The sequence below is a fragment of the Gorilla gorilla genome, chromosome 1 (assembly GCF_029281585.2).
Source record: "Gorilla gorilla gorilla isolate KB3781 chromosome 1, NHGRI_mGorGor1-v2.1_pri, whole genome shotgun sequence".
In the NCBI taxonomy this organism is placed as follows: Eukaryota; Metazoa; Chordata; class Mammalia; order Primates; family Hominidae; genus Gorilla; species Gorilla gorilla.
In genome coordinates this window covers 204,333,940-204,351,072 of record NC_073224.2, presented here as the reverse complement: position 1 = coordinate 204,351,072, position 17,133 = coordinate 204,333,940, and the positions used below count along the sequence as shown (strand labels likewise).

Genomic DNA, 17,133 nt, shown 5'->3' with positions numbered 1-17,133 from the left:
AATGTTTTTGCTTAATACACTGGTAAAAACTCATATAATGGTTGAGTTCTTGAACTTAAGCTCAGGAATGTTACTGCATTTACAACCAATATTTTAAACTTTAAAAGAAAAACATCTTTTAAATTACTACTTGGATAAACTCTGCTTTTAAATGCCATAAGTCATATAAGATAGGCATGTACTTCTGTGACAAAGCAATGAAAATCGAATGTGGCTTTATCACCTTACAGTTGTGTTACTTGAGATAGGCCACTTGGAGCCTTGAGTGCCCCATCTGTAATGTGGAGGACAGTACTGCTTGCTTGACAGAGCTGTGAGGAATTCAAGTACTCACTCGTGTTAAAGTTCCTGGAAGAAGACTTGCTAAGTAGTAGGTGCCCAATAAATGTGAATTTTACAACCAAAAAAATTTAAATATTGTGTATATGTCAATTTTTAACTAAATTAGATTTTAAAGGTCTCCTCAGTAATTCCAAAGTTACTATAAATTTTACTTCTCTAAAGCTATCAATGACTCCAAGTTTGACTGGTTTTCCTATTACAGTTGTAACTTATCGTAATTAGAAGTTTAGAAATTTAATGAGTTGAAATGCAACATGGCACAGATGCCTTATTATACCAAATAGTTAACACAGTATTTGTCTTCTACATTAATTTTACTTGCTAATCAAAAATACTGCTTCCCCCCAAATAACGTCAAAATAAAATTGCTGATTGTGCAATGATAAAACCAACACCATGTTTGCAACAAGGACACTTGAATTCTTTTTTTTCATGAGCTGGCAGTTTCTAGGAAAATTTAAGATTCCATATACCGTTAAGTCAGTTTTTAAAAATCTCAAATGCAGAAACCATGCTTTGCTACACGCTTGCACACTACAAGGCATATATTAAGTTGTGCATGCTAAGCATGCCCATGAATATCTAATCTATGAATTCTCAAACATCAAAGCTGATTCATCTCTCTGAGCTAATAAATAAGATGGTCTTCTAGAAAAGAGTAGTTAGGACTATATATGATGGTATATGTTTTCAGATATCCATAGAGTATTAAGGAAATTCTGAGGAAAAGAATATTTAGGAGCCCTTCTATTAGAACCGTGTTCCCCATTAGCACCCCAGATCCAACAAAAGTTATTGCTATGGCTTTAACTGACATGCAGGCCCCTCACTGGTCTCCCCGCTTCCTTCATTCTTTCCCCAAATGCTCCATCAAAGAACAGCCAATGAGCTAATGATCTTACCAATCTCATCTGATCATGCTAACCCCCTCTTAGCCAACAGGCTTCCAGAGAGGCCCACTGCTTGTATTTATTTATTTATTTATTTAGAGACAGAGTCTCGCTCTGTCACCCAGGCTGGAGTGCAGTGGCACAATCTTGGCTCATTAAAACCTCTGCCTCCTCGGGCGCCTGTAGTCCCAGCTACTCAGGAGGCTGAGGCAGGAGAATGGCGTGAACCCGGGAGGCAGAGCTTGCAGTGAGCCAAGACCGCGCCACTGCACTCCAGCCTGGGCGACAAGGCAAGACTGTCTCAAAAAACAAAACAAAACAAAACAAAACCTTCTGCCTCCTGGGTTCAAGCGATTCTCCTGCCTTGGCCTCCCGAGTACCTAGGACTACAGACACCTGTCACCATGCCCAGCTAATTTTTGTATTTTTAGCAGAGACGGGGGTTTCACCATGTTGGCCACGCTGGTCTCGAGCTCCTGGCCGCAGGTGATCCACCTGCCTTGGATCCACCTCCCAAAGTGCTGGGATTACAGGTGTGAGCCACTGTGCCCGGCTGACTTTAGATTATCGATTTTATGTATGTGGTATAAAATAAATAAATAAATAAATATATTTATATTTGTTTTTAATCAGTAGAGCCCTATTTTGTACACAGTATCCCACAACAGATAAACTTATGAGGAGGCCCAGAGAAGTATTTATCCCTGCCTTGACCACTGTTCACAAATCACTGTGCCTAACCTAACATACTCTCAAACACCTTGGTCTGTGCTTTCAGTTTGCCCTTTTGTTTCATCTTTGCATTCATGACAGCAAGTCCTTTGAGGCTCAGGTTAGGCTCTGTGCTCCCAGAGTACCCTGTGTATATGGCTATCTTAGCACTTGTCACTCTGCAGTGCAATTGACTGTTTACTTCTCCATTTCTCCATCTGAAGGCCCACATTGAGGTGTGCACGTTTGTTTCCTCAGCCCTAAGGACAATGCAGGCTGGAGACTGGCTGAATGAATATCAGCAGGTATGGAACATCCTGGCTGTAAGAAACCACATCCATCAGGAAGCGTCAGAAAAGGAAGTGTAGAATTCTGCTGGATCATTTCAGTTTACAAAGACTCAGAGACTATTATCTCCTTTCTTCTTTCCAATCAGTTAATCCTATTTGCTCTGTTGTCTACATTCAAAAGTAATGGTAAATCTGGCCCTTTTTTTTTTCATTTTTAGGTTAAAAAGTAATATGTTTTCCCGCCCTTTTAGTCTTCCTTTTCATTTTCTTATAGCTTTTTATGAAATAACTCATGCACATAAAAATGCATAAAATAGGCCAAGCGTAGTGGCTCATGCCTGTAATCCCAGCACTTTGGGAGGCCAAGGCAGATGGATCACAAGGTTGGGAGCCTGGCCAACACAGTGAAACCCCATCTCTACTAAAAATACAAAAATTAGCCAGGTGTGGTGGCATGTGCCTGTAGGCCCAGCTACTCGGGAGGCTGAGGCAGGAGAATTGCCTGAACCCAGGAGGCGGAGGATGCAGTGAGCCTAGACAGCACCATTGCACCCCAGCCTGGGCGACAGAGCAAGACTATGTCTCAAAAAGAAGAAAAAAAAAAGCATAAAATATACATGGTATAGCAAATGAACATAGTAAATATACATGTAACAACCTCTCAGGTCAAGAAATAGAAAAATTCACCTTTCCCCTTGTGAAAAGCCTTCCCACTGCCCTTCATTTTAGGTAACTGTTTTTTGGGAGAGAGTAAAGAAAACCTCATGAGGTTGTTGAGATCAGCCCCTAAATTCATATTCCTACATGATCTTGGGCCAGGACAGGTAAAAAGAGGCACCAAGATGCCAGGATATTGTGTGTGTTTGTATCTGTGAGTATGTGGGAGGACATGCCCACACCTATGCCTACCCAGGCTGGGGCAAGTGATTTAAAGCAATCTTAAAAGTTGGGGGTAAATCTACACTTCTAATAGTAAACATTTTAAAAGTAAAAGCACATTCCTACTAAGCAGACACAGCACTATCCTGCCTTAGGCTTAAACCAAACCTTAATAGGAAATCACAAAATTTTTAAGACAGGAGTTTTAAAACAATACAAATCTAGACCAAGTACATATACTGCTTCACTCCCATTGTGGATAGGAAAGATGCTTTAAGGGAAAAGTTGGCATTATGGGGCTGCAAAATTCCAGCCATCCAATAGGCTTATTCCATTCAATGAGAACAGGGGTTCTCTGGGCTCGCAGCAGGCATCCAACAGGGTAGCACATATATGCTCTCTGAGTGAGAAAGCAACACCTTCTCACATACAACCCCCTGGAGAGAGACAGGGAAGGGGAGGGGGAGGACTTTACACCTGCAAACTCTAGGTGTAACTAGCTAGGGCTAGGAAAAACAGCACATTAAAAAAAAAAAAAAGAAAAGAAACAAAAAGAAAAAAAAATTTCCTGATAAAGCCAGTAACTTTCAAATAATCTTCCCAAGTTATTTTTTTTAGGAGCCTAGTAAGTGTAATGATTCAACAGCCAGTCTTTGTCTTCCTAATGGACTTAGTCAAGCTTTAACTAATGCATACGCATACTGCTTAAAAGGGCAGCTGTCAGAATGCTTACTCCTCCTAGTAGAAAAACACTATAAGCACAAAGTGTTGTCATATTAATTGAGACACCTCAACTTCAAGGCACATCTGTCTCTGGGCCTTTGGATAATCAAAACGACCACTAAAAACAGAACAGCGGTATCTCCAATGGGGCCAACATGAGCCACCCCCAATCCTAAGAGACTCCTGTGAGATGGGACCTGGGATACACATATGTTTTGCAGAACCAAACTGAGTATCCATCTAAATGTAGCCATTTGTTTCCAGTTTTTACTTTATGTCCTGTTAAGGCTGGGAGACAAAAGTAATGAACAGACACATAACTCTTGGCCTACAGTGAAAATCCACAGTTAGCTCACTAGCTGACTAAGGTTTGGTAGGGAAGAAAACTGCTCCCCAGGTCTAAAAGGGCTGCTGCTTGCACTGACAGTCCAAGAGCTGCATAATGAACATCTCGGTTTTCGTTTTTTATTTTTGAATTTCCCCATCACCAAAAGTAAGTTGGCTCTGTCAAGATGCCCAGGCTGTGTGGCAGCAGTGTCAAAGGCTGCCTCTTGCTCCAAGGCACTGCCATCTGCAGCAGCACAACATTTTGTCTCCGGAAAATAAACACATCTGCCTTTGCCAGTGTCCTCCCACTGTGCTGCCCATCTGGAGCAGGTGAGCTGAAGGCAAGCCTCGGCATGGGTGAGACGGGGGCAAGTAGAGAAGATGAGGCCTCAAGGGAGATGGCACATGGAGGAAGAAGGCAGTGCTGTGTCATGTCACATCCTGCTAACCACATTTGCCAAAAATCATGTGAAATTACCCTTGTTAGTGATATTTCAATCACATGTAACAAACGGTTGGTAGTGTATAAGGGACAAGACTTGCAAAGTCAGGGTTTCACCTGGGCCATCTGTTCACAGGACCTCACTGATACCAATAAACAGATGATGTCTTTGTGCCAGCCACCTAAGGCATGAGAAGAATAATTCTCATGGTCAGAATAGAAGGCTCAAAGCAACAGGTTTCTTCTAGGACAGGAGCACGCTATACATGCCTACTACTAACCAGACCAAACACCCTTGAATTAAGGCCAGAGTGTGGGGATAAGCTTTGGTCACTGCTGGAAATGACTAAGACCTGAAATCCTTTCCTACATATTCTTTCCCATTCCCTAAAAAAATAAATAAATAAATAAAAATTCAAGTCTGGTTATGGTCTTGACATAAGATTTTTAAATCATGCTATTTGGGGGCTGGAACAAACCCTAAAAACCATCCAATCAAATGCTTGCTTTCTCCCAAGGTTTTCAACTAACTCACAGCAGAGCTAGTATTAAACCTCCTATTGCAGGGCTCTTTGGTGGTAAGGGAACAGTGATGGCACCTTTTCAAATAAAATTTTACCTAGAATTCCTATCTATCAAATAGATAAAAGCTGAGTTGAGCTATATGAAGCAGAGCTAAAGTGCTGAACACTTGGCCGGGTGCAGTGGCTCATGCCTGTAATCCCAGCACTTTGGGAGGCTGAGGTGGGCAGATCACTTGAGGTCAGGAGTTGGAGACCAGCCTGGCCAACATGGTGAAACCCCGTCTCTACGAAAAATACAAAAATTAGCCAGGCATGGTGATGCATGCCTGTAATCCCAGCTACTCAGGAGGCTGATGCAGGAGAATTGCTCAAACCCAGGAGGCAGAGGTTGCAGTGAGCCGAGATTACACCACTGCATTCCAGACTGGGTGAGAGAGCAAGACTCTGTCTCAAAAAAAAAAAAAGGAAAACAAAAACAAAAAAAAGCTAGGCACGGTGGCTCACGCCTGTAATCCCAGCACTTTGGGAGACCAAGGCAGGTGGATCACGAGGTCAGGAGTTCAAGACCAACTTGGCCAATATGTTGAAACCCCGTCTCTACTAAAAATACACGAATTAGCCAGGCATGGCGGCGTACACCTGTAGTCCCAGCTATTCGGGAGGCTGAGGAAGAAGAATCACTTGAAACTGGAAGGTGGAGGTTGCAGTGTGCTGAGATCATGCCACTGCACTCCAGCCTGGGTGACAGAGCGAAACTCCACCTCAAAAAAAAAAAAAAACCATTGCACACTGGTCTTCCTTCCTTGGTGAGTATCCTGAAGCAGCTTCACAGAATAAAGTTTGAAAACCACTACATCAGGCTGGATATCTTTTCAACTTATTATTTCTACTGTTTACTTGCTAAGCATTTACAAATAAATAGATAAAAAGATAAATTACCAAAGGCTCATGAAACACTTCGGAAAAAGTTCTATGAAAACTCTTTGGCCAGTGTGGCAGTGAAACCCGACGATTACACATCATGGAGGCCAGCATCCTACTCTAAGCCTTGCCACAAAATTTCACGTTCCCAAGGACACCAGATTTGCCTGGTTTATACCTGTCTCTCTATCTGTTAAATGGAGATAATTTTAGGGCATTCAGATGGGCTACATCAAATATGCCACATAATTCATTTTAAGTAAGAAATAGGCCGGGCATGGTGGCTCATGCCTGTAATTCTAGCACTTTGGGAGGCCGAGGCGGGTGGACCACGAGGTCAAGAGATCGAGACCATCCTGGCCAACATGGTGAAACCCCGTCTCTACTAAAAATACAAAAAAGTAGCCGGGCATGGTGGCGGGCACCTGTAGTCCCAGCTACTCAGGAGGCTGAGGCAGGAGAATGGCATGAACCCGGGAGGTGGAGCTTGCAGTGAGCCGAGATTGTGCCCCTGCACTCCAGCCTGGGTGACACAGTGAGACTCCGTCTCAAAAAAAAAAAAAAAAAAAGAAAAGAAAAGAAAAGAAATAGCCCCATAACTCATCATCCTCTGACATTAGTCAAACTGTAAGGAGAATTTGAGCAAGCAAGTCTTTTTTTTAGACAGAGTCTTGCTCTGTCACCCAGGCTGGAGTGCAGTGGCACGATCTCAGCTCACTGCAACCTCCACCTTCTGGGTTCAAGCTATTCTCCTGCATCAGCCTCCTGAGTAACTGGGACTACAGGTGTGTGCCACCACATCTGGCTAATTTTTTGTATTTTTAGTAGAGATGGGGTTTCACCATGTTGGCCAGGCTGGTCTTGAACTCCTGGGCTCAACTGATCTGTCCATCTTGGCCTCCCAAAGTGCTAGGATTACCAGCATGAGCCACTGTGCCTGGCCGAAGAAAGCAAGCCTTGAGCATAGTATAAGCCCTTTTTCTGCTCTTTGGGGTCTAACCAACAAGAAGAGACCATCTTAAATGTATACAAGCATTTAAATAAACAACTAAACTGAAGGCTTCTGAATTTTTTCCCCATCTGTCTTTTTTCGTCTTCTGATGATTTCATGCCTTTAATTCCTATACAAATTAACATCCATTTATTAAGAATACTTCTTCCGGTATTCCATTCATTAAGAATTCCCTTCCAGTGTATAAATGCGTAATTAATATTCTCAGCGGAATATATAGACCTAGCTGGATGACACCTTTTCAGCAAACACTTATTGAAAACCTACAATGGACATATATTCAAACTTATCTATATAACACTATGTGCAATTTCGACATTTTAACAAAACTGAACATTTCATGTTTCCCTAAATGCACAAATACACTTGTACATTAGTCCACTAATTAATAAAGAAGACACCATGAAAGAGTTTGATATTTGAAGTTGGAATCTTAACCTTTAACATAGTATATATGTGCTTTGGAAACATATCTAAGAGAAATACTTAACATCCTTGTAAGTAAAACGGGGATAACACACATCTTATGGTGTCATAATAAGGATACTTAATAACAGATACATATGTAAGTATTTAGAATAGCACTGTCCAAGAGAACTTCTATGATGATGGATATGTTCCAGATCTGTGATGTCCAATACAATAGTTGTGGCTATTGGGTACCTGAAATGTGGCTGTGACTGAGGAACAGAATTTTTTTTTTAAGAACAAAAGTTGATTTAGCATTCAGGCAAAGTCTACCAGGAGATTTTCCACCAGAAACTGAATTTTAAGTTTTATTTAATTTTAATTAACTTAAATTTAAATAGCCCCATATGGCTAGTTGGCTACCATACTGGACTGTATAGATCTAGAAAAATCCTAGCACATAATATATGTTCAATGTTATTTTACTTCTATTTTCCCTATCAATACCAGCATGGTGGCTTGGCACCTGTAGTTCCAGCTATTTGGGAGGCTGAAGTGGGAGTATTGTTTGAGCCCAGGAGGTTGAGGCTGCAGTGAGCTGTGACTGTGCCACCTCTTAGGTGACAGAGCGAGACCCTATCTCAAAAAAAAAAAAAAAAAAAAAAAAGCACAACAAATGATCCCTCATGAAAAACTAACTTATAGCCATTAAATTGCTTCTTCGACCAAACAGCAATCGCAGCATAAAAACACAAGTGGGCTGGGCATGGTGGCTCATGCCTGTAATCCCAGCACTTTGGGAAGCAGAAGCGGGAGGATAGCTTGAGCCCAGGAGTTCGGGACCAGCCTGGCAACATGGAGAAACCCCATCTCTACAAAAAATTAGCCAGGCATAGTGGTATGCACCTACAGTCCCAGCTGCCAGGGAGGCTGAGGTGGAAGGATCATCTGGGCCTGAAAGGTCAAGGGGCTGCAGAGAGCTGTGGTCATACCACTGCACTCCAGCCTAGATGACAGAGTGAGATCCTGTCTCAAAAAAAACGTAAGAGCTTTGCATTATTACCTCATTTAATCTTCATAATAACTTTTTGAAATTGGTAAGTAGGGAAATTAAGCTTAGAATTTGTCCAAAGACATCCAGCTAGTAAGTCAGTAAGCAAATATTCAAACCCAGGTAGTCCAATTCCAGAGACTATGCTCTTAACCACAATGCTAAATTGCCTACATTTGAATGAACCAGTTTATGTAAGATTCATAAACTGGTTTATGTAAGATTCACTCAGTGGTAGTAAATGTCCTCCCAACCAAACCACCACACATACACAGAGCAAATTAGAAATCAAACAATTTGAGCTACAGACACAGAAGTTATACCTGGTAAGTGGCTGACCCAAAATGAGTCACATCTGCCAACTGGTGTGACCATATAAATATACTAAATTTGGTGACTCTGCACTTATTAGGAACACTGACAAACTATCATCTCTCTTCCCAGAATAAAACGACTAAAATATAAATTCATATTTTAGAACTAAGAATCTATTTTGATAAGGAGATGGGGGAGCAGAGATTGGACCTATTGGAAAAGCTCAGGCAGAGGTAGTCAATATTTACCAGAGCCCCATGTCACTGTCTACAAGGGATATTTGTTAAGACATCAAACATTTCTGCTAGGAGAAGATTAAACCAGATTCACTGCATTTGCATGAAGCACACTGCCATTCTTATCTCAATTCCAAAAAGGAGCTTAATTCACTTAATGTCTGTGATATTTATGACACAGTATTTATTGTGCCCAAAGCTGGAATTCTTACTCCGGTTCTGCCTGATAAGTCAGAGGAATATCGTACATGGCAAGTCATAAAATGCTGAAAACCACAGGAACTTCTGGGTGACAGAAAAACTAATATCTGACCCATTTTCCTTTCTCAAGGAGGAGTGAAGAAAAGACCACTTGGTGACAATGACTTTCTTGGAAGAGAAAAATAAATAAATATATATATATATATATATATATATATATATATATATATATATATATATATTTTTTTTTTTTTTTTTTTTTTTTTTTTTTTAAAGAAAATACTACTGATCTTTCACCCAGGTCAAAACAATGTATGTAAATTTGCCTCCTCCTCTCAATCCTACATGCCTCTAGCTTCTCTTCAAACTTCATGATCCCTCAGATCGTACAAGCCCTTGGTCAAAGCTAGCACTGAGAGGTACTATTTATTGAGAAATTATCAGTCGAAGATTATTAGGCACTAGAAAATAAACTGCTTTATAGATCTGTAGTAAGTAACTTTAAAAAAAGTAACTTGTTATTTTAAGCAAGTACAGATGAAAACTCAAACCATAATAAAAATATGAATAGCATCAGTGTTCTAGAAACACTACTGAAGAACCAAAGGCAGAATAGTCAAATAATTATGGCACCATTATTTTAGCTTTGTCTGACCTGCTGTGTGACCTGGAGCTAGTCCCTTTGACACTTTATGCCTTTCACTTCATCTCAGTGATAGAGACTATCTTTCTCAGTGGAATAGTGAGTAGATTAAATTATTAAGCAAAATGCTTTGGGCAAAAGTCACATAAATGTTAAATATTATGATTTACAAGCATTCATTTTCCTGGCACTCCTGTGGGGTTAGGAAGTTATCTCCATTTCATAGATGAGTAAAAAGGCACAGGGGGTGAGATCACATGGTAAGGCTCTATTTATTTAGTCCCTGTGGGAAGGGAATAACACACACCTTTAGCAACCATATGAACTTTCCTAGCACATCCTACACAATCTTTAATGCACTCAGTCCTTAACTTAGTGTTGCATCTTTTAACATGCTGTCGATGAAATTGAGACAGCTCTAGAATAGCAACAAGGCTAGAATAAGTAAGGAGGAACAATGCTGTATGCTTTGGGAAAAAGTCATAGAAAAACACAGGTAAGTACGCCAGGTACAGTGAGTGGCTCATTCCTATAATACCAGCACCCTGAAAGGCCAAGGCCAGCAGACTGCTTGAGTCCAGGAGTTCAAGACCAGCCTGGGCCACATGGTGAAATCCTGCCTCCACTAAAAATACAAAAAATTAGCCAGATGTGGTGGTGCACACCTGTAGTCCCAGCTACTTGGGAGGCTGAGGTGGGAGAATCACCTGAACCCAGGAAGTTGAGGCTTCAGTAAGCTGAGATCACACCACTACACTCCAGATTGGGCAACTGGAGTGAGACCCTGCCTCACAAAAAAAAAAAAAAAAGAAAAAGAAAAAAAGAGAAACACAGATAAGCAATCTCAAGATAAAAATCTGCATTACTGGCCAGGTGCGGTGGCTCGCGCCTGTAATCCCAGCACTTTGGGAGGCCAAGGCGGGCAGATCACCTGAGATCAGGAGTTCGAGACCAGCCTGATGCCTGACCAACATGGAGAAACCCCGTGTCTGCTAAAAATACAAAATTAGCTGGGCGTGGTGGTGCATGCCTGTAATCCCAGCTACTTGGGAAATGGAGGCAGGAGAATCACTTGAACCCAGGAGGCAGAGGTTCCAGTAAGCCAAGATTGCGCCATCGCACTCTAGTTTGGGCAACAAGAGTAAAACTCCATCTCAAAAAAATAAAAATAAAAAAAATCTGAATTATTATTTTCAAAGTTCTACTTTCACTAACACATAGAGACTTTCAGTCACAGGTATTAAGTAATATGGTTTGCTACAAAAACACTTTGAAAAAACTAAACGTACTCTTACTATACGATCCAGCAATCACACTCCTTGGTATTTACGCAAAAAAAAACTATGTTCAAACAAAAACCTGCATGTGGATATGTACATTAGCTTTATTCATATTGCCAAAACTTGGAAGCAACCAAGATGTCCTTCAGTAGGTGAACGGATAAATAACCTGTAGTATATCTAGACAATGGAGTATTTTTCAATGTTAAAAAGAAATGAGCTATCAAGCCATGAAAAGACATAGGGTAACCTTAAATGCGCATTACCAAATAAAAGAAGCCAATCTGAAAAGGCTGCATAATCCATGATTCCAACTATATGACATGATGGGAAAGGCAAAACCATGGAGAAAGTAAAAAGATGAGTGGTTGTCAGGAGTTGCGGGGATGGGGAAGGATGAATAAGTAGAGTACAAAGGATTTTTAGGGCAGTGAAAATACTCTGTATCCTGTAATGGTAGATACATGTCATTATACATTTGTCCAAACCCATAACATCCACAACAGCAAAAGTAAACCCTAATGTAAACTACGGACCTGGGTGATTACTGTCAATGTAGGCTCATCATTTGTGACAATGTACCACCCTGGTGGAAGATGCTGATAATGGGGAATGCTATACATGTGGGTGAGGAGGAATGTGGGAAATCTTTATACTTCTTCTCAATTTTGCTGTGAACCTAACACTGCTCTAAAAAATAGTTTTTAGGGGAAAAAAAAAAGGGTAAGTTGTCACAGGCCTTCATATTGGTGTGTCCCAACCAATTCTCTGGGAATGAATATTTGCCCTTTGGGCTGTACCTATTAATAACAACTGTGCACAAAGACATTGGACTTAAGAATGAACAAGTAGCAACAGGAAGGGTTCTGGAAGGCCAAAAAAGGGCAAAAATACTACTCGTGTATAATGAGAATATAAAAGAAGCACAAAGGATTTTTCTGCTCTATCTAACAATGTCTGATATATTACTTACCCGACTCCGAAGACAGTCAGCCAGGTTTCGGCGTGTGAAGTTAGCTGCTGCTGTGGGAGACAATTCATATCCTGGTAGAAGAGATAAAGAGTCATACTTAAAGTAAAGCAGAAGGAATAACAGTGCCCCAAATTATTCACTACCCCTGTTCCTAAAGCCCACCATCTTTTGTACACTCAGAGTAAACAAAGCATAGACTGAGGGGTACAATCCTACTCTAGTCCCTTTCCTCATGCAACAGCTATGAAACAGCTGGTTAGTACTGACAGCAATTCTTGGCCACAAACAGAACCAGTTCTATAGTGGAATGAAACTTCTAGCAGCCTTGCTTAAACTATTCATTCATCAACACACTATGGTTTCTGCCGTAGAAGGAAAGGAGCACAAATACACAAGAAGTGAAAAAAAAGAAAGACATCTTAGATGCCAATCTTTTAAAAGTTTATTTTAAAAAGGATATTGGGGGCCAGTCACAGTGGCTCATGCCTGTAATCCTAGAGCTTTGGGAAGCCAAGGTGGGAAGATTGCTTGAGCCCAGGAGTTTGAGACTAGCCTGGGCAACATAGTGAGACCCCCATCTCTAAAAAAAATTTTTTTTAAAATTTCTAGGCATAGTGGTACATGCCTGTAATCCCAGCTACTCAGGAGGCTGAGTGGAGAGGATCAATTGACCCCAGAAGTTCAAGTGAGTTATGATTGTGCCACTGCACTCCAGCATGGGTGACAGAGCAAGACCCTGTCTCTAAAAAAATGAAAATAGGAACAAAAAGGATATTGGGAAAAGAGAGGCTAGAAGTTAGGACTACCTCAGAGTCATAGTTTATTAAAAAAAATCTTAAATATAACTTTATTAAGAAGTATAATATGACTTTCAAAAGTATAAGCCACAGAAAAAGAACATTTCCATCATTCTGCAGTATTTTTAAAAATAGAGTATCTCAAGTGTTAAAACTTCAAAAATAAAAGTTGTCATACCAACAAAGGTACAACCCAGAGGAATAGCATCAGGTGTGCATGTAATAACGCATTCACTTTGGAGCTTAATCCCCCTGTAGAATGGGACCAGTGCCAAAAGGCACAAGAATGATCCATAACTCAGTGGGCCCACACAGAAAATGTCAGTATGGAAAGACACACAGCAGTGTGGTTAAGTAATTGCTTACAACATTTCAAATACCACTGTCAAATTAGGAGAGATTCAGATTCAAATCCTAACAAATATTTATTGAGCAGCAACTATGTTTCAGGGTCTATGCTGAGTGTTTTCACATGTATTATTATACTTTATCCTCACAAGTCTATTAGCACATATTAAATCATAATGAAAGCAATCCTTGGCCAGGCGCAGTGGCTCATGCCTGTAATCACAGCACTTTGGGAAGCTGAGGCAGGCAGATCACTCGAGCCCAGGAGTTTAAGACCATTCTGGGCAACATGATGAAACCCCGTCTCTACTAAAAATATAAAAATTAGCCAGGTGTGGTGGTGCACACCTGTTTTCCCAGGTAGTTGGGAGGCTGAGGTGGAAGGATCACCTGAGCCTGAGAAGCCGAGGCTGCAATGAGCCATGATTGTGCCACTGCACTCCAGCCCAGGCGACAGGAGTGAGACCCTGTCTCAACAACAACAACAACAACAAAAATAATAATAATAATTTAAAAAAAGAGGCCAGGCACAGTGGCTCACACCTGTAATCCCAGAACACTTTGGGAGGCCCAGGTGGGTGGATCACCTGGGGACAGGAGTTTAAAACCAGCCTGGCCACCATAGCGAAACTCTGTCTCTACTTAAAATACAAAAAATTATCCAGGCATGGCGGTGCATGCCTGTAATCCCAACTACTCAGGAGGCTGAGGCACGAGAATCACTTGCACCCAGGAGCTGGAAGTTGCAGTGGGCTGAGACTGCACCACTGCACTCCAATCTGAGCAACAGAACGAGACCCTGACTCAAAAAAGAAAAAAAAAAAAAAAAAGAAGGAACCTAGACAAGTGGGAATACTATTCAATTCTTTACTTAACCCCCTAAACACCACTAAAGATCTGACCATTATCCTAAAGGCAGAAAAGTCATGCCTGACTATCTGCATATAGATTTTCTCTTTCTTTCCCTTATTTTAGCTCAGTCTTTAACTTATATAAGAATTACTATATAGAGTTACATACACAAAACTGTACTTGGCAGGTAATTTAAGGGTCTTTAAGGGCAATTTTAACCAAATACAGTTTTTGTCTGTGCACTGACTTTAGACCCTAAAACCCAATAACAAACAACTCTTGCTACTCTTGTTCACTCTTCTCCCTCTCTCAGGATAGCCAGTGAAGTCATACAGAACCTACTGGACTTCAGAAGCATTACTGACATACTTCATTTGTTATGCAGGCAAAAAGTGGAACCACTGGAAAAAAAAGCAGAATTCTTGAAATATTCTAAACCTGCATAAACCTAAGTACCATGTACTTTATGTTCCTGAATGTCAGGACTAAGCCTTATTCATCTTTGAATTCTCTTAAGTATTAAGCAGAATGCTTACCATAGAAGAGGCCCTCAAAAGTATTTATGGAATTGAATACAAATGCTAAATCCACTGCCCAAAAAACTATGTGAATAGATCTTTGGTCATTTTACACATGCAAGTATATTCAAATTAACTTCCTTCATAGCTCCATATTATACCAGTGCAGTGTATAATGTTGTTATTGAACTGTGAAGTAAGTGGAAATAAGGTTTTCTCTGCCAGACCACCACTACAAACATTCCTGGATCAGAGGCCTAGTGGCTAGTATCGTTTGCTAGGGAGGTTTTCCCAGTGGGTAAGAGTTCATTAGCCCCAGAGAGAGCTCACAAAATACTTCACAAAAGTCTTAATTATCTCTCTAGAAGGAAACCTACCAGAGAGTAAGGTAGAACCCTTTTATGGCACAGTAAATACTTATAGTTAGTTACACAATGCTTTAAGTTTACAAAATATTTTCAATATGTATTATTCATTAGTATTATAATTCATTTTAGAGATAAGGAAAATAAAGCCCCAGAGAAGATAAATGACTTATCACATAAAAAATAGTAAAGCCAAGGTTTACTTAGGTTTTTTGACGCTGAGATTCAGATTTTTTTGTTTCTTTGTTTTGAGACAGGGTCTCACTCTGTCGCACAGGCTGGAGTGCAGTGGCACTATCATGGCTCACTGAGACCTTGAACTCCTGGGCTCACGCGATCTTCCCACTTCAGCTTCCTGAGTAGCTGGGACTATGGATGTGCACCACTGCACCCAGGTAAATATTTTTATTTCTTATAGAGCCAGGGTCTTGCTTTGTTGCCTAGGCTGGTTTCAAACTCCTGACCTCAAGTGATCCTCCCATCTCAGCCTCTCAAAGTGCTGGGATTACAGGTGCTAGTCACTGTGCCTGGCCAGATTCAGATACTTTTAAACTCAAACCACATCCTCTGAAATATCTAACACTTAAAAAGTCTGATACTACCATCCCTACCTCCAAGATGGTGTTGAGTTTTTTTTTTTTGGTTTAAAAAAATTTTTTTTAGAGACAGAGTCTTGCTGCCTTCCAGAGTGCAGTGGCACAATCATAACTCACTGCAGCCTCGACCTCCTGGGCTCAAACGATCTTCTTGCCTCAGCCTCCTGAGTAGCTAGGGCTATAGGTGCATGCCACCACACTCAGCTAATTTTTAAAAACTTTTTTGTAGAAGGCCGGGCATGGTGGCTCACACCTGTAATCCCAGAACTTTGGGAGTCCGAGGTGGGCAGATCAACTGAGGTCAGGAGTTTGAGACCAGCCTGACCAACATGGAGAAACCCTGTCTCTACTAAAAATACAAAATTAGCCAGGCGTGGTGGCACATGCCTGTAATCCCAGCTACTTGGGAGGCTGAGGCAGGAGGATCGCTTGAACCTGGAAGGCAGAGGTTGTGGTGAGCCGAGATCGTGCCACTGCACTCCAGCCTGGACAACAAGAGTGAAACTCCATCTCAAAAAAAAAAAAAAAAAATTTTTTTTTTTTGTAGAGATGAGGTGTCACTACATTGCTCAGGCTAGTCTTAAACTCTTGGTCTCAAGTGATCCTCCCACCTTGTCCTCCCCAGTTGCTGGGATTACAGGCATGAGCCATCATACCAGGCTGATGGTGTTAGTTTTATCTATCAGCTATCAGTGTTACAACAGTTCTCTGCTCTATAATTTTTGTAGAAAATCTTTTATGAAAGATTAGAATCTTTAGGGTCTAGACAACTTCTTAAACACAGAAAACTCTAATGAAAATATGGGCTGGGCGTGGTGGCTCACGCCTGTAATCCCAGCACTTTGGGAGGCTGAGGTGGGCAGATCACAAGGTCAAGAGATGGAGACCATCCTGGTCAACGTGGTGAAACCCTGTCTCTACTAAAAATACAAAAATTAGCTGGACATGGTGGTGAGTGCCTGTAGTCCCAGCTACTCAGGAGGCTGAGACAGGAGAATCGCTTGAACCTGGGAGGCAGAGGTTGCAGTAAGCAGAGATCGCGCCACTACACTCCAGCCTGGGCAACAGAGCGAGACTCCGTCTCAAAAAAAAAAAAGAAAATATGACCACATAAGTCTTAAAGAATATTATTTTTCAGTTCAAATTTAAAGACAAACCAATTGTTACAGGCTGAATTTTGTCCACCAAAAATTCATATGTTGAAGTCTTAATCCCTAGTACTTTAGTATGTGACTGTATTTGGAGAAGGGATCCTTAAGAGGTTATTAAATTAAAATGAGTTCCTAATTCAATATGACTGGTATTCTTAGAAGAGAAAATTTGGATATAGTACAAAGAGAAAAATCATGTGAAGACACAGGGAGAAGATGGCCATCTGTAAGCCAAGGAGAGAGGCCTCAGAAATCAACCCTGCCAACACCTTAATCTTTGACTTCTAACATCTAGAACTGTGAGAAAATACATTTCTGTTGTTTAAGCCACCCAGTCT

At 40.9% G+C, this 17,133-nt stretch overlaps 1 protein-coding gene across 3 annotated transcripts in view; it reads right to left on the bottom strand.

Annotated features, from left to right (window-relative positions):
• PSMB2 (proteasome 20S subunit beta 2) overlaps positions 1–17,133 on the bottom strand; it is a 38,510-nt gene that overhangs the window by 16,141 nt on the left and 5,236 nt on the right. For all 3 annotated transcript variants that reach the window (XM_019015222.3, XM_004025441.5, XM_063700431.1), the window contains exon 3: positions 12,169–12,239. In XM_019015222.3, the coding sequence (XP_018870767.1) occupies positions 12,169–12,239 (71 nt within the window). The remainder of the gene's footprint in view (positions 1–12,168; positions 12,240–17,133) is intronic.